General features: G+C 39.7%; 2 protein-coding genes across 2 annotated transcripts in view; both read left to right on the forward strand.

Annotated features, from left to right (window-relative positions):
- The window catches only part of cnstb (consortin, connexin sorting protein b), a 33,757-nt gene extending 27,913 nt beyond the window's left edge, over positions 1 to 5,844 (forward strand). Inside the window, exons 10-11 of the mRNA XM_049589330.1 lie at positions 3,732 to 3,876; positions 3,986 to 5,844. Of these exons, the coding sequence (XP_049445287.1) occupies positions 3,732 to 3,876; positions 3,986 to 4,194 (354 nt within the window). The 3' untranslated portion in view covers positions 4,195 to 5,844. The remainder of the gene's footprint in view (positions 1 to 3,731; positions 3,877 to 3,985) is intronic.
- Positions 5,845 to 6,952: 1,108 nt separating this feature from the next.
- Positions 6,953 to 22,264, forward strand: LOC125896625 (saccharopine dehydrogenase-like oxidoreductase). The gene is made up of 12 exons (XM_049589331.1): positions 6,953 to 7,197; positions 7,814 to 7,926; positions 8,044 to 8,124; positions 8,784 to 8,913; positions 10,950 to 10,999; positions 11,592 to 11,722; positions 13,648 to 13,765; positions 14,578 to 14,697; positions 16,395 to 16,451; positions 17,220 to 17,331; positions 20,517 to 20,598; positions 20,763 to 22,264. The coding sequence occupies exons 1-12, from the start codon at positions 7,014 to 7,016 to the stop codon at positions 20,860 to 20,862; spliced, it is 1,278 nt and encodes a 425-aa protein (XP_049445288.1). The 5' UTR covers positions 6,953 to 7,013; the 3' UTR covers positions 20,863 to 22,264.
- Positions 22,265 to 22,967: the final 703 nt, after the last annotated feature.

A 22,967-nucleotide genomic window follows, 5' to 3' on the forward strand; every position in this document is an offset into this window, starting at 1 on the left:
TTTAAATTCTGTCTTTTTTATCACAAGTATTTTACTTCAAGTGAGTGAGTAAAAACAAAAATCACATGAATCAGTCACAGTAAACTGTATGAGCAATGTTGCACATGTGTGGTACATGGTGTGTATTAAAATTCTGCAGTCTCTTCATTGCTGTAACATGTGTTGTAATATGCAGCTGAGGACGCTGGGCAGTTTAGCCTCTTTGTGTCGTTGTTTTGCACCTCTTTGTAGTTGTAATGCATCTTTTGTTGTTTTATTTATTTATCTTTTTGTAGTTGTTTTGTGTCTTTTATTAAGATAATTTAGTGTCTTTTGTGGTCATTGTGTGTCTCTCTGTGGTTGTTTTGTAGGGGTGGGAATCACCAGAGGATCTACGATGCGATATCATCACGATACTTAAGTCACTATACAATATTATTGCGACTTTTAATATGTTGCAATATGCTAAGTATTGCAAGAACATATACCGGTACTTCTTTATATCACAATTTATTACTTTTTTTCAACTGTAAATCTGTCCCCAAAGGAAAACTTTGTCAACATCTGTTTTTAGTAATAAGATAAAGTTTTCCGTTCGTGCATCTCACCTCTGCATTTTTTTTTTTGCAGCAAAATGTATCTAGTGGGTTGAAAAAGCAACTGATAACATTATTCTACTAGGCTACCTAAAGTTTAATTTGTATTTGTAATATTAATAATTTATATAATAAAGAAAGCGATACTTGGCACTGTGTGACGATACGATATGGCCACACAAAAATATCACAATACTATGCTGTATAGATTTTTTCCCCCACCCCTATTGTTTTGCCACTTTTGTAGTTTTTTTTCGGTCTCTTTGTAGTTCATTTGTGTCTCTTTGTTGTCATGATGCATCTGTTTATGATTTTGTATCTCTTTGTGGTCATTTTGTGTCTCTTTGCAGTTCCTTTACATCTCTATGTGGTCATTTTAAGTCTCTCAGTCAGTACATGTTCATTTGAGTGACATTTTCTGGGGGAAAGCCAGGGACCCCCTTTACACCTTGGGCCCCTAGGTGTGTGCCCGTTAGGCCTGGTTAATAATACCCCCATGTCCTCACCACCTCTTTCCCTTTAAAAAATGTAACGCACTAACGTTTACTCAGAGAACATTTAAACTGACCTACTTTTCACTTTTACGTAAGTAGATTTACATTCTTACACAATTTATTTCACTTTTACTTCACATTTCTTTAAAGTAACAATATTTTTACTTGAGTATAATGTTGGAGTACTCTTTTCACCTCTGATGACCACAGTAACATTTGGCATGCCATCGACCCACTGACCTCAGTAAGTAATTGACTCATAAATGATGTCAGCAGATGAGGCTGACAGCTTGAGAAATGACTCCACTTCAGTAGTCAGCGTATAAGCGTGCATTGTGTTTCTGCTCTGTGGTTTGTTTAGAGATTAGATCAGGTCAAAAGGTTTGCATTAGGGTTTGTTAGGAATCACTCTTATTACTGACCTCTGTTGACTGTACTGTGTAACTGCACTTTCAATATCAGTCAAAATATTCTGACTGCAGTGTATCATAATGAGCACATTGTCAGTTATATCTCCCTGGTCTGTCTACATGTTGAGTTTGCCGCATCATGAGTCAGGCTTCCTGTGTCCCTCCAACACAGAGAGTAATGTGTGCTCCTGTGTTGTTGCACCTGTGCATCTGCAGCTCTGTGTTTACTCGCCTCAGCCTCTGTGGCTCTGCTCCTGTTCATGTAAAATGCTGCTGTTGACTCATACCAAACATACAGTAGGTTTCACATTAGTCTGCTGAGTGTCTCCCTGACACTGATTATCTTTGGTAAAGTTTTTCATGTATTATATTCTGTGGTTTTTACTTTACTTATTTACAATAAGTGGTTTAACAGTGCTATTAGTTGTGACAAGGGTTTTAGTCAGAGTGTGGAGAGTCTGCGTTTGTGTAGTGTGTAGTTATTGTGGCTGATCAACATGGCTGGATTTCAACCATAGACTGTAGAAAAGAGGTGGATGTAGTAATAGGTGTAGATTTTAGGAGGAATGCAGGGGACACATCCCCCTTAATATTTATATCGTGCATTTGTTTCCCCCCAAAAAACATGAAAGTGGCAGAGGGCTTTCACCATACACTATAAATTGATGCAGAAAGGGTTGAAGACAAAGTCCAAGGTTAAGCAAAAATAAAAACATGTAATGAATTCGTCACACCACATAAAAATGTGTCTTTAACCACCCAGCAACATTTGAATGATCACAAAAAATGCCATGTATATCAAATTAGGTTTCAAACTTGTGAAAAAACGATCAGTTATTCCCTGCTGTGAGACGCTGCGGGCGTGTCTGCTGACGGAGCTGATATGAATATTGAGCCGCTGCGAAACAATGGACACTCTTCAGAAGCTAAGCCAGTAGCACAAAGCACACATGCAACATTAGTGATGGCTGTTCAGCTTGTGTTTGTATGATTGTGGCATTTAACAGAGATGTTTATTCATGTATTTATTAGACAAAAGGAGCTAAGAGAGCTCGTGGGACGTACGGGGGGCAAACGAAACGTCACTGAAGTTCTGCGCTGAGCTCTATGTTAACGTTTGAAGTAACAATGTATTTTATTATATAATGACAAAAACTGTGTGTGTGGGTGTGTCTGTTCCACGTTTTTCTCCTCACTGACGTGGTAAATCTATGTGAAACTGCACATAGGCACTGAGGATTGGCATAGGTAGAAGGTGACAAAGCTACCAATGAGTATGGACTAGTATATATAAAGCAGGGGAGGAATTAAGTTAAGGTTCGCTCTAGTGCATCATCAAGTGAGCTTTTAGGCCCTCCAAAAAAACCCAAATATTTTCTAACATGTTTAATGTGTTTAGAAGGAAAACACAGACTTCGCTTCACCCATACTTTAAGTGTGGGTGAAGGAATCTCAACCACCCATTTCATGTGTCCCCCCCAATGTAAAAAAAAACAACCCTCAAACATACGCCCTTGACAATAGGCTATAAATTTGTTGAGTATTTTGCAACTAGTAAAGAAAAATATTCTCAAATCTTACACTTTTTATTGACTAACCTCAGCTGAAACTAAAACTGTATTTTAGTAAATTATCTTTTGAGAGCCCTCATGGAAATGTAATATATCTAAATATACTGAATTTCCATGTATGATATGCATGTAATTAAAACATACATGTACAGACTATATATGAAACCTCAGAACAATTTCACATATTTACATACATGTCTAGCCCATAGAAATATGTACACTTATGTATATGTACGGTATGATACAATGATTGCCATATATGTCACATATATAATTATTTACATATAATGTGTATTTGTATAAATGTGCAGTACACACACACACACACACGGTAATACAAAATATTTTTGCAATGATGTAGAATACAAACTATATGTATATGTATATGAAATATATGGTACATTAAACATGTATTCATTTACCTATGATACATACATGATCTTTTAAAACTGGTTACATACGTATGTGAGGTGGTGCAGTGCAATTTATCTTGCACATGGCACACCTTAAGCCTTAGAACCATAAATGAAAACAAATATCTCCAGTGTAAGTGGTTTATGTCAGCATTTATAATATATTCTGATTTTGGCATCAGTTTCTGGATAAAGCAACCCCAAAAACTTCTTTAAAACAAGAGGAAAACATCAGTGGTTATTTCTCTTGTCTCTGTGTCTCCCTCAGAGTTCCTCCCCAGATGGTCTGGTCTCCATCCTGAAAAGGAGGAGAGCATCACTGGATGGATTGCCTCCCCCGAGTGACACTGTTACCAAACAGAACTCCAAACGCAAAGTTCGCTTCAGTGAGCCAGAGGACGGCATTGAGCACGGTACAGCTGAACTCATCTGTAATGCAAACATGTCTGTCGAAATGTGGGCGACACCTTGGAAATGTAGGTTCCAACACGCACGTAACATTTGTCCATTTCTTGCTTGTAGATGAGGTAGGTGGAGACTCCTGCTTGATCCTGCTGCTGCTGTGTCTGGTTACCGTGGTGATCAGCATAGGTGGGACGGCCCTCTACTGCACCCTGGTGGACACTTACTCCAACATTTGTACCGACTTCACCCACAACGTCGACTTCTATGTTATGAGTGTGCGGAGGTTCTTCGAAGGGCTCGGACACTGGCTGCCCCTCTGGACTTAGACCCTGTCACCTGCATTCCGCAAGAGAGCTGTTTCAGACACTCGTACTGAATGGACTGTGTCATAAAGCCAGGATGAGACAGTTCATGAGCACAACTCCAATGAGAGTGTTTAAAGCTTTGATTTCCTCCACAGAGACTGGACTCATGTCTGAGCAAAACAGCGGGTGCTCACAGCACACTAAACAGTAAAAACTGTTACAGGCGTGCATGTTGTCGGATCACAGTTCAAAAACTCCTGTTTACTACTGTTGTGTGTGGATATTTCCTCTTAAGCTCAACCTTACAGATACCACACAAGAGGGCTCACAACTCTCAACAATATTTATATTTTAACAGAAGTAGTTAATCTGTGTAGAAGTGTTTCCCTGTGCTGTGTTTTGTCTTTTGTTCCAGAAGGTGTTTTGTGCTGGTTATATTTTGACTCATAAAGACGGAAATATATCTTTAGAATCATTAGGGTTGTACGTGTGTGTATGTGTGCGTGTGTGTGTGTGTGTGCTGTTTTTTGAGTGACTGATGAGCCAAAAGATGATTTTTTAAAATTCATGTTACCATTATCTTTTGCTCTGTTGACCCATCTCTGTTAAATGCATATACAGTAGGGCTGTACACCTTTATCACACACGTTATTCAGCACGACGACAAACGTTTATAATGTTTTGAAAAACCCTGCTTCCAGATACAGATGGGCCTTTATGATCCTTTCACTGAGAGAGATCATTTTATAGCTGTTTACCTCAATACAAGCAGTTACTCTTCACATTCCTCTTATCATGTGACCAACTCAAAGCGAAACATTGAACTATATGTAATACTAGTGACCTATTGGGCGCAGCATCCTAAAACAGTCTGCATGAATGATGCTGTATGTGTAGATTCAGGAGGAGCGTGGCTCTTGGTTTGGAAATATCAAGTCTACAAAACATTTCAGTTAAGATTTACAGTATGCAATACAGTAATTTAACTCCACAAACTCAGGCCTTACCCTGTGTTTATACCTTTGGTGCTCAATGTTTTCATGTTCACCCTTTAGTGAACTGTATAACCCTAAAACTCCCGTTCTACATCTGGACTTACGATCATATTTATTCTCCTCCTGCAGTGAGCAAACAGCTACATCATGATAGTAAAAACACAATGCAGAGAAAACATTAAAAAAAACAAGCAAAAATAAAAAAAAAAGTGCATTATTATCGTGAACATCACTAGTTTGAAATCTTTCTTGAATGTTCAGGCTTAGTCACACCTAACTCTGAAACTGAGTCGTCTCTAATCTTCACTGGGAGTATGGGAATATCCAGTGTACCTGGGTTATGCTGTCTTTGTAGCATTTTGTCCAAAAGCAGAGCTTATTGGACCAGCAGTTTCCTGTCTGGCACAGGTAACACAACAGAAAATACACCTGTTGAAAAGGACAGATTGAAATTTACTGAGCATGTTCCTTTATTATTATACTTTGTATTGATGTTTTTTCTGATTTCAGCACACCTTTCTCTCTCTCTCTGAACTCCCAATGTCTGCAAAGAGATGAATGTTACTTCTGTATTGTCACTGTTGATGTTGCATTATGCAATCCAACCTTGTTTCAATATTTATGTTCATTTGTGTCCACAAGGGAAAATATATTAATTAAGAAACGTTTGCCATGTGTTTTATTGTCAAAGGATTTTTAAATGTGATCGGTTACTTGATGGGTGAAAAGAGTATTTTACCTTTAAATGAAATAGGTCTCATTTAATAATTATGATTTGTTATTTATCTTAATTTATTTTTTTTTATTTTGACTGTAACACACATATTACCCAGAGGTCATCACTGAATATATGTATGTGACAAAAATGCCAAGGAAATTAAGGAATCTTTCCTTTAATTGAATATTTTTAATAGTTCATGCAGAATACGCATATATTTTATAACATACTATGTCAGAGATTGCCACTGACTATTTTACAAAAAAGTATAAGGAGAAGAAAAGAAAACCAACACAGTACTGGGTTTGCTTTTTCAATGGCGAATATACCAAATAGCACTTTTTTTAATGTTAGTTCTACTTTGAACAGGGACACATTTCTAAATTACTCGCAAGGGCCCATTTTCTGCACATCATGTTAGAGGGCCCACTCTCCCTATGGGCTCCCATACCCAATGGGCCTCAGTGCAACTGCCCTGTATATTTACACCCCTGCTCCTGTACTGAGGGTTTTTACCTACATGTGTAATACCTAATATTCACCACCAGATGTCGGTGTACACCAGAGAATCACCAACCTTTTTCTCAAGGATACTGATAACTACTAGGCTACAAGGCAATTATATTAAGGGGTAGACACAAACTCAAAGTATCTGGAAATTTAAGCAAAGTCTGACCTACCTGTGCTCGTTATCCTTCATATTGCACATCCACAATACTTTTATCTGAGAAAAATATTTAGGCTAATTTGTGCTACTGTTCCTTTAACATGTTTATAGTTGCAGAGTGCACCTTGTCCTAGATATTGGATATGGGCAGCGCTGTTACAAACTCAGTAATTATTGAATATTGTATCAGTTATAGAAACAAACACAAACTGCGATTTATATCTGTGACATAAATTACTATTAATTAATTATTTACATACCACCAAGTAGCTGTTGAACAGTTAAACGCATAGTTTGTTGACAGTTGCAGGTGGCGGATTGATTAGAGGATTAATGTAGCACTGCGGCTCCCGTAGATGTCTATTTAATATCCCAGGACAGTTGGTGCGTCTTCAGCCAATCAACAGACAGAACTGTAACTAACGCGTTACCAGGCAGGACTTTGAACTAGACAGCGACAATGGCGGCTGTAACCTCTACCAGACCATACCACATTATTATTTTTGGTGCCACGGGGTTCACCGGACAGTTTGTTGTGGAGGAGGTCGCCCGCTGCGCCGCAGAGAGCTCCCTGAAATGGGCCGTGGCCGGGAGGAGTAGGCAGCGTCTGGGAGAAGTGTTGAAAAGGGCAGCGGAGAGGCTGTGTATGTGATTTACAGGGTGTATTGAAGCTAACTGAGACTGGGCTGACTGCTGTCAGGCAGTTGATGTTTATATAGTCAGACTGCGTTTCAGTCTTGCCGCAGCATACTCACTTAAATGACGAAGGCAGCATTTTGGGTCGTTGTTGTTGTTATAGCTACAAGTGAAGGATATAAACTTTATCCCCAAATACAGCTAAATATCTTGTTTTGCTCCCAAAACAGCTAACTAGCTTCAGAAATGTGCAGTGGTCGGGTTATTGAGCAGTGTAGCTCACAGCTAGACCCAGACTGACTGACTAGCAAGGCTTTTTTATACAGTGGGAAAGGGACATTTCATAATTTGCTCTAGTCTCTGCAATACTTATATTTCACATGCCCTTCTCAAGTTAATACCAGAGTGTTGACACAGTTGTGATGTAGCAATAAGCAATGAGAAATAATTATATTTATTTATTATAATGATATTTTCAACTTTGTATTAACCTTAAATAGCAGTGGCTCAGAAATGCAAGCCTTAGTCTGACATGTACAATTACAACAAACTAGGTTAGGGCAATGTGTAAGTTATCCACTGTACAATAACTGAATGATCATCTCTTTCCCTCTCTTTTATCAGCCATGATAGAGCTGAGGACAGACATTGAAATCATTGTTGCTGATGTGAGCATCGAGGAATCGCTGGCCATCATGTGCCAACAAGGCCTGGTGATTCTCAACTGTGTGGGCCCTGTACGTGTGTCTTCCAGACTTTATCATGGGTTCAAACAAAGGGAAGTTTGAGATGACATTTCCCACAGCTTTTTGTGTTGTTTTGAACTGTTTTCTCTATGCTCTTCGTCCCTTCAGTACAGATTTTATGGCGAACCAGTGGTCAAGGCATGCATAGAAAATGGAGCTCACTACATAGACATCTGTGGGGAGCCTCAGGTAGGAAGATAAATGTCCATTTCTTTTGTTTTTATGTGTTGATTGATTTACTGTGATCATACCTTTATAAATTGGTTATCACTGCTCTTTAACTCTTCGAAACCTCAGCAAATTGGCTTTATTTCTTTTAAAAACATGGGAAGAAGGCAGTGAACAACTAAAGAAGAAATAACCCATAAATTAGAAAAAGAAAGGAGTAAAAAGAAATTAAACACAAGAAAATTAGTAAAAAGAAAGAAAGTTAAAAATAAACAAAAAAAGTGCTGAAAAATAATAATTTGTAACATAATTTTAAAATGTAAGAGTTATAACAATTATGAATATATTTTTCCCTAGGTTTTTTCTTTCCTCCCATTTAAAAAAAAAAATTTCAATGTCTGTCATTTTTTTTTGCAGTTCATGTGACATTTCTTACCAAATTGCTTAGTGCCTTTTTCCCCATGTTTTTGAACGAAACCACACCAATTTGCTCAAGTTTCAAAGGTTTAAATACTTGTGGAAGGCACCTGAAAGCAGCGCAAGAAAAGTGATGTTGCTTCAGGTTTCAAAAGGATAAAGTACACCGACTGGATGGAGTCTTTTTTGCTGTGACTACATTATGGTTGTGTGTTTATTTGTTTTGTGTATATGCATATGCCTTGAGTCTCCGTCCTTTACAGTTTCTGGAGCGTATGCAGCTAGAGTACCACACTAAGGCGTTGGACAGAGGAGTGTATGTGATTGGCAGCTGTGGTTTCGACTCCATACCGTCAGACCTGGGTATTCTGTACACACAGAGGCAGTTCAAAGGTACGAGTCAGCCACTGTAAATCGAAATCCTGTTAATGGTTTACTCAATGAATATGATTAAGAGATTAAAATTCTACTGAGTTGTTTGAGCCCTAAATAGATCAGGGTGTACAACACCAGGCACCAAACACACTGCAGTGCTGTGTTGTGCCTTTATTTAAAACCTGATGCTTATATATTGGATTGTCAGACTTTTGGTTCTATACTCACACATCATGCTTTTTGTTTGCCAGAGAGCCGACTTCAAAATACTGCTGTTGGTTTACAAAGCACTAAATGGTTTAGGGCCCCAATACATTTCTGATCCTCTGCTACAGTATGAAGCATCCAGACCTCTCAGGTCTTCATGAACAGGTCTGCTTTGTGTCCCAGGAGTCAAGACAAAACATCGAGAAGCAGCATTTAGTTTTTATGTACCACATAGTCTCGCCACCAGACAATCAGAGATCTCCGTCTTCTGATAGTCTGGGGACACTCCTTTCTAAAGTGTGTTTAACACACCGGCGAAAACGGCCGGCAACAAAGCAACGCCTCTTGCATTTTTTAAAAGGACACGCCTTCTCGGAAACGTGCCCTCCCCTTTTTCTCGTCCGCAAGGAAACAAACACACAGAGAGCTTGAAAATGGATGCCGAGAGATTAAACTCCGTTTTATCAAACGTGTGCTCCAGCGGATGTCTTAGTTACAACATGATTGAGCTAACTGGAGTAGTTTCATGTCGTATCCGACAACGGGAGGCTTTTAACAGATGACGTCCTGATGTTACCTTTGCTGCTAGTGTTCACTGTCCCTGTCAGCTGCAGCCACTGATGCTTTCTAAACATTGTGATTTCCCAAAACTGAATAAATACCACACATAGCAACACAAAACTGCTTTGCTAGCTCAACCATGTTGTAACTAAGATATCCGCTGGAAAAAATATTTCTTTCATGGACCGTTTAATGAGTTATTACCTATTACAGACACGGCTAACAGCTAACGGTTAGCCCAGCTAAACGTGCACACAGAAATAGTAATGTTTGTTCAGTCATTATGTTTATAGACTTTACAAACATCGGATTAGTCTAAACGGTGATACAGTGATGTGAAAAATGTGATATATATATATATATATATATGTATGTATATATAGCTAAAAGCTCTGCTGGTTTTCTACCCAGACTATAGAGGGAATCGCCTTGTAAACAACAAGGCGATTCCCTCTATAGTCTGGCCGGACGGATGAGTCATGGCCTTGTAAAAGATTATGTTTGTTTCTTTTAGTTGGTGACAATGTGTCGCCACAAACGCGTTGTGTTTCTAGTGGGACTATGTTTACAAGCACAAGAGTTCAGCGAGCCACGGAAGGACCGCCCTGCAGATTTACTATTGGTTCTGCAACGTAGGGAGTTTTTTAAACTCTGAAATTGTATCCGCCCATCTAAACACAAAATCAGGGAGAAAGTCATCAGTCTTTAGTTTAGCAAAGCGTCTAAAGACTGACTTGTGAGTCTATGTACCACATATCTGGAGAAAAACTCCCAGAAAACTGCAGGTCTGCACCAACTCTCACTTCCTTTAAATCAAGGCTGAAGACTTTTCTGTTTGCTGCCGCCTTTTATAAAATCATGCACATACTTATTTCTTACACTGCACTGTAGCTTGTATTCTTGTATTTAATACCCATCTTAGTGTGTTTTAAATTTTTATTCTCTAATGAATTGTTTTAAATGTCTTTTGCACCTTGTCTTGATACTTGATGTTTTATGCGGATCACCTTGAACTGACTTGTCTGAAATGCAATCAAACTTGCGTTGCCTCCGATTTCCACATATGGAGAAAATCAGTTTTTATGACTTAATACAGTCAGGAATTGGTAATACATTTCAGCTGATCCACTGATTAATCAAAAAATAAAGAGGCACAAACTTTTTGCTTCCATTTATCCAAAGGCTGACACAGTCAAGGTTAGTTGAATGCCTTTGATTGTATTTTCAATTCTTATAAATTTTAACTGTAAGACCATCTTAGATTGTGTGATTTGGTCTAATTTCAGGAACACTGACAGCTGTGGAGAGCTTCCTGAACATCAGCAGTGGGCCTCAGGTATTATGAACAATTTAAGCTTCTGCACTGCATGGTGGGAAACGTAGTCTGATACTCTTTCTCCAACGTTTTACAAAGTAAAGTGACGGCTGTTTTGGTTTAAGTTTACGTCAATTGAGCTCACACTTGAAAGGGTAAAGTTAAAGATGTCACTTATCATAGATAGTACATATCAAAAAATGTCAGAAAATATCAATGCAGGTACGGAGTTGAGTACATTTTACTTTACTTCTACTCTACACAGAGGAAGATAACTAAATTCCTAAAAATGACTGAGCAAACACTAGCTCTAGGGGGAACAGGGGTTATTTTATGCCCATTTTTAACTTCCCTTGAAACTAAATAATATGTAATCAAATCCTGCCAATGGCTGTAGCGACTTGTTCAACTACGCCAGAGTTTTAGTCATAAGTAATTCAGTAAATCACATAATCCTCAGCAGGCTCAGGTCACTTACGTGTCAGTCAGAAAAAATAAGTTGTCCTTTCTCATTTAAACCTTTGGTGTTTATTGGGGGGAAATTGAGAGGGCTTTTGGATGGCATTGGTTTTCTGCGTCACAACATAGTTAAAAGTTATCTAAACCCTTGTAGGGAATGTCTGGCCACGATGCCACTTGGCAGTCTGCTGTGTACGGTTTCGCGGACAGCAGATCCCTCCGCCAGCTGAGGAAGAAGTTTGGCCACAAGCCGCTGCCTGTGGTGGGAGCCAAAGTCAAAAAGAGGTAAGGCCATAACTGAGCAATTACTGTGTGGCCGAAACACTTTACTCTGAGTAATACATTTTTTACTGGAATGTAGGGCTTGGCATGGATTAGTCAAGGAAGGTGTAAGATGTGTTTCTTCAGCACACAACAGAATTTAAAATTGATATATCTGTTTTACACTTGACCTACACGTCAATAGTTTGATTCCAAAGTGAAAGATGGAATATGTGCTTATTTATTAGCCGAATCTCTGTGTCGTTGACGGCCATCAACCTATTGACAGAAAGGATGACACTCACTAACAGCATAGGCTGCTTTTCCGTTGTCTCACGTTTAGAGATGCACTGATGCAGCTTTTTCAGTTTCGATACTGATCCCGATGCTGTGGCTTTGAGTATCAGCCGATACCCGATACCGATCCGATACCATGGTTGACCTAAAAAGCGTGATCTGAGGAAGTTTTTTGCTTGCAGGACGCCGCTGCAAGGGGTGTGATTGGAGTCTAACCAGTGCACTGTTAAACTTAACAAAGACATAGGGCACACTTCCGAGCTCCAGATGTCGGTGGTGAAGCTCATGATATCTACATCTTGTAACTGTTGAGGCAAGTGTTTCCTCACTTTCTCGTACATTTCCGACAGTGCGGTCCGGAAAAATATTTGCGAGATAGCAAATTGTACCGTGGCTCCAGGTGATCCAGTAAACTTGGAAGCCCGCGTTTTCAACAACCGTCATCGGTTGTCTATCTAAAACAATGTACTCCTACCCTGGAAATCCAGAGTTCTCGCAAGAGCACAATTTGAATTTGCTCAGCGAGTCACTCTGGCATGATGCTCATTACCTATGCCCATGAAACCGAGCTGCACCAATCACATCGGTGTATCTGATATAGGCGGGCCAGAGGCGAGCTAAACAGATGACGACAGCGCTGCGACGACAAAGTCTGGAATCAGTCAGTAAACATTGCAACATGGCTACGGATGAACACCAGTTGTTTGAAACGGCTTTGTTAGCTTTTAGCTGTTAGCTATAAGCAGCCGAGGGCTGGAACTAACATCTAATGGAGGTTACATTACGTTACATTATGACAAGATCAAGCTCTGTGTAGTAAAAATGAGTGAAGTGAAATTATTTCGATACCTTATGTGTTCAAGTGTAATCTTCTAAAATGTAGCTTATGGTGAGAAACATGAATAAATGCAGTTGTTGGCAGGAGAAATTTGTTGGATGTTTTCACAGCAATATTATTTATTTACCTACCCATCTATCTGTCTGTCTGTTTTTTTAAAAGATGTTTTTCAGGTGCTATAAGATTATATTATAGGTTGTTTCATAAATTTGTATTATTGAATTTGTGCTCATTCAAAGGAAGTGTAATGAAGTTTTGAATGACTTTACAGTTGAAAAACTTTTTTTATAATAAGATTTCTGTGTTTCCCTGGCTCAAAAGGGGAAATAAATAACAACAACAACAACAACAAAATATCAGCATGGGCTATGAGCCAAATTGTTATTTTAAACATCGGTGTCGGTATCGGCCCAGAACTTTACAGTCAGCACAACCCTAATTTAATAAGCATACCTTAATTTTAGTGGCATTTGAGGAAATGTGGCCATCACCAAATAATTGCAATAAATGATTTTTGAATTTAATAAAAACAGTCTTTTTGACTTTAACGTTATGATAATCCAGCACACTTGGAGATACTGAGTTTCTACAAGATAGCGGTGATTTGCAGACTGTTACTGTGTCTGGCAGACTGACTCACACACACTGTAGTGAGATTTTATTTGCGGCCTATTGGGGAGGGAGAGACAGAATGAATACTTTTGTACTGATTATTCAAGCAGAGGTAGAGGGTCAGCGTCGACCACCTTGCTGTCTGTTTTTCTAATTTGATTTGCATGTGTGTGTGTGTGTGTGTGTGTGTGTGTGTGTCCAGAGGGTTTTTGTTTTTCAGCAAAGAGATTGAACAGTATGCCATCCCATTTATGGGCTCTGACCCCTCGGTAGTCAAGAGAACCCAGCGTTTCCTTCATGAGGAGGAACACCGGTCACCGGTACGATTATATCAACACAAGAACTGACACTGTGTTTCCCACGATTGATTGCAGTGGTAGTAATTAACAGAGCAACCTTGTGGAGTTTCCTTTTAAACACAGTTACAGTTGCTGAATGTATTTCCTTCTTCAAAAAAACATTTCTGATGTTTCCTAGTATTTTCCGCCACATCACACATAACCTCCCAGTGTGGGAGACAGGAATGTGTATCATGTCTCTTGTTTTCAAGTAGTCACGTATTTTGCTTAATGTCACTAGAAATATTCCTCTTTCAGATGGAAGGAGTATTTCATAATCACTTATTCATAATTACTTGGCCTGTCATAACCAGTAAATAATGGTTAGCTGATGTTAGCACACTTAAGATAGATATTGCTGTGTAACTGACATCACTGAGTCAGTTTGCTGTCTTTACAGCTTTTCTCAATTTGTGCTACTGTTACACAACACTGTCCAGCAAAGGTTAAAGCAAGATGATGTTCATTTTGGAAGCTATTACTTTGAAGCGATAAGTTCACATGCAGTAAAACGCACCGACTCTCAGGGGTTTTGCTGCTACAGCCTTACTTGGTGTTGTATGACCAGTAGATTATGGTGATTGATCAGGGGCGGAATTTTGTTTTTTTTAAAGGTGAGGGGACACAGTCAGTACAGTCAATCCCAATTTACCATATTTTTCTCATCTCTCACTTTCCCCTCATCTGCACCTATTATCTGTATCCCCTTATCTTTTTAATTCTCTGTTACTTTTAATTTCCCTTTTTAAAATGAACATTGTGCCTTTTCTGCTCTCTCTTCCCTCCACCCACAGGTCCAGTACAGTGCCTACGTTGGGATTGGTGGCCTCTTCTCAGTAGTCAAGCTCCTCTGTGGTGGCCTAATCTTCTGGTTCATGGTGAAATTCAGCCTGGGCAGGAAAATCCTCACCACGGTAGCTAAATTGTTCATCATACAATTTGTTTTTGTAACGTCTACCTTGGTTTTTTGCTGTCCAATGCAGATCATCAGAGTTGCTTTATAGTGGAGTTCATTTAAAGGGAGCAACAGCTTTAAGACTCATGTTGTTTCCAAGCATTTAAATATGGATCAGTGTCACAGTTAGTTGTGAATATTGACCTGAAAGGCATACCCACAGCTACTGAGATTAAGTGCAGCACCACTGTGTGGCAACCGCTGTGTTACTACTTGATTCTTGTCAGTGTAGAAATGTTCCAGTGCAACATGGATTATATTGTATCCAGGGCTGAAAATTAACTTTTTGGCTCACCGGCCAAGTGGACTGGTAGATGAAAAAATTAACCGGCCAAGCATATTTTTTACCAGCCAAAATAATGAATTGCCTTTTTATGTCACATATACATTTGTTTCAGTACTTTTCATTGAGATAATACAGTATTATGTTGAATACAAGCTTAAAGGAAAGGTCAGAGTGAAATTTGAAGCAAAATTAGTTTGAGATTATCAAATTTTGAGCTCAAAATTCAACTTGCACTTTGTACTTCAAACATTTGTACTTCAAACATAACAATAATTTTCAGTAAACATAACAGTTAATTGTTTTTTTGTAAACCTTCCAGATGCTTATTAATCATAAACCACCTCAGACTGCACAGCTCATTACTGCACCCTCAGCATCGTAGTGCAGCCTCTTGAAACGCTGTTATTGCCGAACCTCCATTTTTCACAAAACTTTCTTTTTTTCTGTAACGTTACAGCTTCAGCTTCGTCCTTGTCTGTGTTTTGTCGGTGGTTTACTTACACCTGGTAAATGTCGCCACATTTCGCCTGCGGTGATAGCTTGCTTGCTACTAACAGCAGATCATGGATCTAGGCACACGATATGCCTACGTGCGCGTGCGTCCTTCGAGTAGGCTTACAGGTTCCTTGATCCAGCGGGGAGCAATTTAAGTGCGACACACCACAAACAGAGCGCCGGTCTGCTATTAGCCACTGTCAAATAGCTATTATATATATAATTTATTACATGACTACCAATGTTTGGTACAAACATTTACCTGCCAATGTGGCGGATAGCCTTCCGAGATTTAGTCACCAAATGGAAAATCTACCCGCATTTGACGCTTGGCGGGTGTTAATTTTCAGCCCTGACTGTATCGATGCTTTATTTGTCAGGACTGATATTCAAGAAACAGCAGAGGATTAACGGAGACTAAATGGAGTCAGTATATGGGATGTCATTCATATAGTCACAGTGCCTTATAAACTTAGCATATCATTTTGCTGTTAATCTGACAATGAGGCCAATATTCGTGCCAAGACTTCCTCCTCAGCAGGCAGCTCATTGTTTACACGATCGCAGAACCCATTGGTTCCCATCTGCATATGAATGCAGATAAATTACGAAAAAGCTAATCTAAAGCTAAATCTTCATCAGACGATAGCCAATTGGTTCAGAGATTGCATTTCGGCCATTGCGTTCTACCTCTTTGCACGGACTGTTTACCTGCATGCAACCAAAGCCTGCTCAGACATGATTGGTTGCAGATATCTAAAGGTACTACATTAATATTAAGATATTTGTTAATATGGATTATTTTTCTATAAGCACAATTTTGTGACAACCACATGAATGTTTGAGTGATGACATTTGTTTTGTCTTTCCCAAAGTTTCCATCACTGTTCTCCTTTGGATTGTTCACCAAGTCTGGTCCAACCATGAAACAGGTAACTCAAATACGGTTTGAGTTGAATATATTTGTATCATAAGAGCTGAAAGCTTCCTTGGGCAGCATGGCAAATGGCTGTCAAACAGCTGCCTGCAGTTAGGAGCTTTAAAGTGAAGTGACGTATCTCGTCTGGTGGATTTAGTTTGTGTTGTTAAAGGCCTCGAAAATCTCTTTTCTTGATTGTCTTTTTACTCCTTTCTACCAAAGTAAGAAGAGTTTGGGTTATTTCTCATGACAGAGTGGTGCAGTGGTTAGCACTGTTGCCTCACAGCAGGAGGGCAGCAAGGTTCCAGGATTTAGCAACATGTGAATCAAAATGTGATAACAGTTGTCCTTTTTTAAAAAAAAAAAAAAAAAAAAAATCGTATGAGTGTTAAACTCTTAATAAATGATACCTAAGCAGGTTCTTTTTGAAACTTTAACTTTGACTCTCATTTTGTCATGAATGTCACTGAGAAGAACTTGAGATTTAAAAATATGTGTTTAGGGGTTTTGATGTTACACTAGTGGCAAATAAAATGTATTTGGTTTGCTACAAGATGCTATGAGGGTTACAAAACAACTCTAATACAAGGACACACTATGCTCCTGTGTTCATTTTGTCAACGAAAATTTTGACAACGAGTATTCGTTGATGCCTAATTGTCTTGGAGGGTTTTTTTCTTTTCCTTTTCTTTGTACAGCATGTTGTGAGCATTGTGTATAAATTTTCATTTATTCGTCCGTTCATTCAGTTCCTCTCTCGTCATTCGTTCTCTTCTCACAGATAGAAGACACCTGTTTCAGCTTGACATTTTTCGGAGAGGGCTACTCAGAGGGTACAGATCCCACGCAGGGCCAGCCCAACTCAAAGATCTGCACTCAGGTCATAGGAGCAGGTAAAACTGCCAAAACTACAGACACCAGCTGATGTATTATACACTATAGGCTTCTAGTTGTGTTTAATATACAGGGATAGCTATTATACATTTTCCTTGTAAGTAGTATTTTTGACATGTTATTAGTAACAACTGTCCTTCTCCTACTATGTAGTAGTGCTGTGAAGAAGAAGACATATTCAACCTTAGCAACATTCATTTATGGTAACATGAATCACCTCCACTCACTCGGACAAACTATCAACATTCAGTGACCAGCGCTATGGCAGGTGTCACAGTACACGGCATTTCGCAGGAGGCAATTGATGATTGTGGGGGACATAACGATCAGATGTCACTGAGAAGTAATCAAAAGGGCCTAAACTACGCATTGGAGGGATATATTCATCATTTTATTGTTGAGAAGGTCGACGAAAAGCTTAAATTACAAGCCAAAATTTACAGGTCACAGTGTACGCTTGTGAACTGCATCTCGTTGCCGTCACCGACCTTTTTACCATCTTTACCAAGAGTGTCTCTCCGTTAGTTTGGTGCTACAGTATTAACACTGAATCATTCAGCATAACGTTTGTTAACCTTTGTTATCTCTGCCATTACAGATAAATTAATGAAGCTAAGCTCCAGAAGTTAACGTTAGTTTAACTAGAGCCCTTTGGACAGCAGCTAACAATGATGTACGATCACCAAAGTACAAAAACTAGAACAAAATAGGCTAATGAACTCCCAGCAAACAAGGTGACATGATGAACAATGCAGCTAGGAGCTAACGTTAGGCTAACTTTAGCTAATGTTAGCTAGAGATGTTAAAGATAACTTTATATTTCTTTCCAGCAAAGTGACAATATGTTGTCTCAAACACGATGTTGACTTCCCTTAGAACAGATGTAGACATCATTGTTAATCTTATTCACGTTGAGTTGATGTTGTGGTCTAACGTTACCACACAACTTTATCCAAAGGAGACACTTTTCACGGTTGAGATCTGGTTTAAAGTGTAAAAAATACACCTCGTCGCCCAGCCTCTCAGGATACCTTGTGTCGGAGTTGCATGTACCACATGCACACTGTTTGACCATTTTAAACTTCAAATCTCTGAAAAAGCTCATAAAACCGAATGAAACTGACTTTCTGTAATGCATTTCACTGAACGTCCAGGCAGAGAATGTCCGAGTGTATGGGAATGGCTATACGCACTGTGATTGGTTCATCGCATTTGAGGGCGGAACTTAGCCATAGGTCATTTGTGCAAATTTGCAGGAAAGCCCAATCAGTTTTCAGCATTGGCAGTATAAAAACAAAATCGGGGAGTGCGGGAAAATGCCGCCTGCCTACTTTTGTTTATACAGAATGTGCCTTTTTTTGGGGCAACTGGGGGGTGTGAGCAAGTAACAAAACATGTAGCTCAGCGTGTGACGTAACCAGTGACGTGGGAGGGAAGCCGCGGCTAGTCAGTCCTTTGGTGATTCTCTTGTAAGTCGGCCCGTCCTTCACCATTCCTGTCATCTGACAGTTAATGGCCTCTTTGTTTGCGAGGACAAGGAGGGTGTACAATTCCCTGTCTCCTCAGCTGCTCGTCTTTAAAGTGTCTGTCAGGTTTACGTTTCCCTCTTGCTACTAGCTGCTCATTCCTGCTATCAGCTGTTTTCTGTTTATCCACTGCCAGATGGGTTGCATGTTTGGCGTCATCAACAGCTCCTCCCACAAGTCATCACCAGCCCCTCAAGTGGCGGAAGTGCGCCTCATTCTTTTTAAACCAAAAAGGTTCCGCCAATATGTTTACCCCTACGAGGCAGAAAATTGGGCACCTTGGATCAACTCGCCAATCCGGCTCTGTGTGTCTAAACACTCGCAGCTTGCCGGCAAAACGGCCCAACATTCGCAGAAAATCTGGCAGTGTAAAAGGGGCTTGTCATTAACTGCTGACTCCTCACTTCTCTGAACCGGCGAGTTGAAGCCTCAAGTTTTCTTGAAATCAGCTCAACTAAAAGCAGCAAGCCTTGTCATCTCTTGCAGGTCGCATTTCGGCGTTGTTGTGCCTCAAAAATTGACAGCAATAGAAAAATTTGGTCTTATTTTGAACTAGGGCTTGGCGAATCATTTGATTTTATTTTCAATTACGATTTTGGCTTCCCTGGATTTGCAAAACAAGATAATCATGATCAACACTTTTGTGTTGCGTGACAAGTCTACCAGTGTTGCTCCCATTTTTTAAATCAAGCGCATCCCTTCCCAGCGGATGTGTGCGACCCTTCCCCATAGATTTTTAATAATAACTAGATACTGGACCCCAAGATGGCACCTATTCGTTCCATTTGAGTTGCTGGCCAGGCGCATACACCAAAAAAGTGTACTAGCTTCTGGGTGTACTTCCATGGTTTGTGGCTTACTGAAGAGCAGTAGTGTCTCTCCTGCTGGCCCTGCCTGCGAGTTCCCGCTCAGCTCATAGACTTTATATTGTTATGACGTTCAGATTTTTTTTAAATTGCTTTTGTCAGCTTGAGGAAAGTTTTACAAATATAAAACCACCAAATGAAGTTTTTCTCGTAGTAGTATTTCAAACCACAATTAGCGACATATTTATCGACTTATTCAGACCAACCGGGGAAAAAGTGAGAAATATATTTATTATACTGTAATTTATTCTCATGCATGCTGCTTAGAGTAATCGCAGTCCACCCTCTTCTGCGGGGTTTCTTCCTCTCCTCTTGTGCCGTTTTTATATTTATATGCTATGTATTGTTTATTTTATTTATGTATCTCATTGTTTTACATTTATTTTATATGTTTTTCAGCTTTGGTTATGTTTAAAATTCAAGAAAACCCACTGCTATTTTTTTTTTCAAGTTCAATCAGTGCATGATGTTTCCAAAGTCAGTGAGTAATCATATTATATCATCGTGATCTCATTATTCAGCAGAATAGTCGTGATTATGATTATTGCCGTAATCCAGTAGCTCTACTTGGCAGCAGGACATGGTTGATGGTTTGTTTGTTTTTTTTTGGTTTTTTGGTTTTTTTAAATGAGATTTGATGGTAAGAAAAATATAGAATCTAACCAGAGCACTCATAACTGTAAATAGCACATTTAGCAGTCAGCATGATTTTGTGCTGTGAACAGTGCTTCAGGACATTTAGAGACATGTCTGCAACTTCTTATGTCCATGTTTGTGTCCTTCTTCTTACAGAGCCTGGTTATGTAGCTACAGTTTCTGCTATGGTGCAAGCAGCCGTAACTTTGCTGAATGAACTGCACTCTCTCCCCAGAAGGTCAGTTCAGACTGTTTTTTTCTTTTGCTTGCATTTCTTTTACTTTGTCCCTCTCTGTCATAAATGTGCAGATTTTCTGAAGGCCTTTAGTCTTATCCATATCTGCCGTCCTCTTTTGTTAAAGCGCTATCCACACCCTCTCTCTCTGTTATTGTTGTTGACAGGGGAGGGGTGTACACTCCAGGATCTGCCTTCTATAAAACCAGCCTCATCGACCGCCTCCAGAGCCACAGCATCAAGTTCTCTGTCAGAAACTACCAGTAGCCCTCTAACAGTAACCACTGTAAAGGCCACCCTCCACTTGCAGTATGTTGTATTTGAACTGTTGGCCGATCTTTCATCCAGTCAGCATTACCGCTTTTAATAATGAGTGTGACTGTAAAATCTCTGAACCCTGCATCTATTGATTGTCTGTTTGTTGGTGTTTGTTGAGGTTTTAGACTTGCTCAAGGACACTTCAGAAAACATGTACACATTGGCTGCCAGCCACTAAGGATCTCTGGTTCTCTATGTCTTAAGCCTAGTTCACTAGTTCACATTACATGATTTTCACCGCGATTTTAACATCGCAGAGGATCTTGAGAGCCTCCATGGGTCGGAGGTGAGTCGGCAGATAGTCTGCCACGACGAGTCCTCATGTGTGAACAAGCCTACGAGCAAGTTGCCCCCTCGTCTGTGACTGGATATCTGGCATGCTAGAAAACTGGAGAAATGTGACACGACTGACAAAGAGCATCAGCCAATGAGACCAGGTGGAGTTGCTTATTTGGGCTTGCTCTCTAAATGTCGCCTTTCTCGATATATATCCATTGCTTCTTTTGGGCTTGTTTCCATAGCCCTGGTTGCTTGTTTCTATCCCAAGATCTGGCAACACTGACAAGCCAGCAAGCAACAACAACAATGGCGGCATCCACAGGATCACAGGGAGTGCGTTGTGTTTGGACCCAGGCCCTGGAGGTCACCACTTATCTGGGGCTCTGTCGGCAAGAAATCTTGTGGTGTGCACACACAGCTCGTAACGCAGTTGGCGAGACTCTCGATGACAGAAACACACGTTGCCAGGTATGAACACTCACAAGATTACAAGTCTCCATGACACATTTTGCGGGGTGAAAATCGTATAATGTGAACTAGGCTTTATTAAAACAGCAGACGTATCTTTCACACTATCTTGTTAACCACTTATAAACTGTTGGTTTTATCCAGTGACTGCATATAAAGATGGACAACGAGTCTCCACTTCCTCCCACTGTACAAAAATGAAGCCAAAATATCCCTCATCCTGGGAATTGCGCTGCCATCTTGCGCTGGTGACGTCATTTGGAGCCAGAGTTTATCACTGTGGTAACGAATTCCTGCCCATACACCTGTTCAACAAATCACAAGCACGAGCACACTGATTGGCCACACAGCTGTCAATTATGATGTCAAACATCCTTTTGTGTGATCAAGTGTTGCACACTGTTGCACTGAGAGACGTGTTCCTCCTACCTTATGTGAACTCAATACCACGTACATCGTCCTGCAGGGTAAATACTCATTGGCGTACCAAATACACAGCTGAAAATAGTCCCCAGCAAACACACTACGTACTTCTGCTTGAGTAACACTGGTAAAAACTACACTATGCATTTCTGGCTACTTTTAAAAAATGTAGGAACCAATAGGACAGGACAGAGAAGTCCCAAGGTGTTGAGTGTTTTTGATATTTTGGCCTTTTCATGTGACTTGTTGAGCCCAGTTTTGTCCTTTAAAGAACTTCCCAGCCTTTAAACTAAATGTGTACAGTTAAATGCACAAAAGAATTAAAAAAAAAAAAACTCAATTGACTTGTTATTGACTCCATTGATTGTTTACTGATTTGTGTACATTAGGTCAAGCACTTTAATTAAGTACAATTTTGAGGTACTTGTGTATTTCCATTTTCTGCTCCTTTATACTTATATTAACTTATAATACAGATATCAGTACCTCTTCCACAGCTGGAAGTCTAAGATATCAATTTTAGCAGTTTGATGAATAGGGGCCCTGATTTGTCAACATGATAACAGTGATGGGAATAAGAGGACGAAAGAATTAAATGATACAAATACAGACTGTCCCTAGTAAGCTGTGTTTTGTGTGTGTTTTAGTTGTGTTTCCAATCAAACTTTTCAGCCCTTTAGAGAAACGGAAAACGATACGGACAAATGACGCACACATATAAATGCTCACAATGGTGTAGGCCACTTGCATAGGCTACAGTGTAGGCTTTTCTTAAAGCCCATGCATGATTAGGTAGGTAGGTACTTTATTAATCCCCTTGAGGAGAAATTTCATTGATTATAAATCAGGTTTTAGACGGCAGCGGTTTCTCGGCAAAATAGAGT

Source organism: Epinephelus fuscoguttatus, linkage group LG11 (genome assembly GCF_011397635.1).
Source record: "Epinephelus fuscoguttatus linkage group LG11, E.fuscoguttatus.final_Chr_v1".
Classification (NCBI taxonomy): Eukaryota; Metazoa; Chordata; class Actinopteri; order Perciformes; family Serranidae; genus Epinephelus; species Epinephelus fuscoguttatus.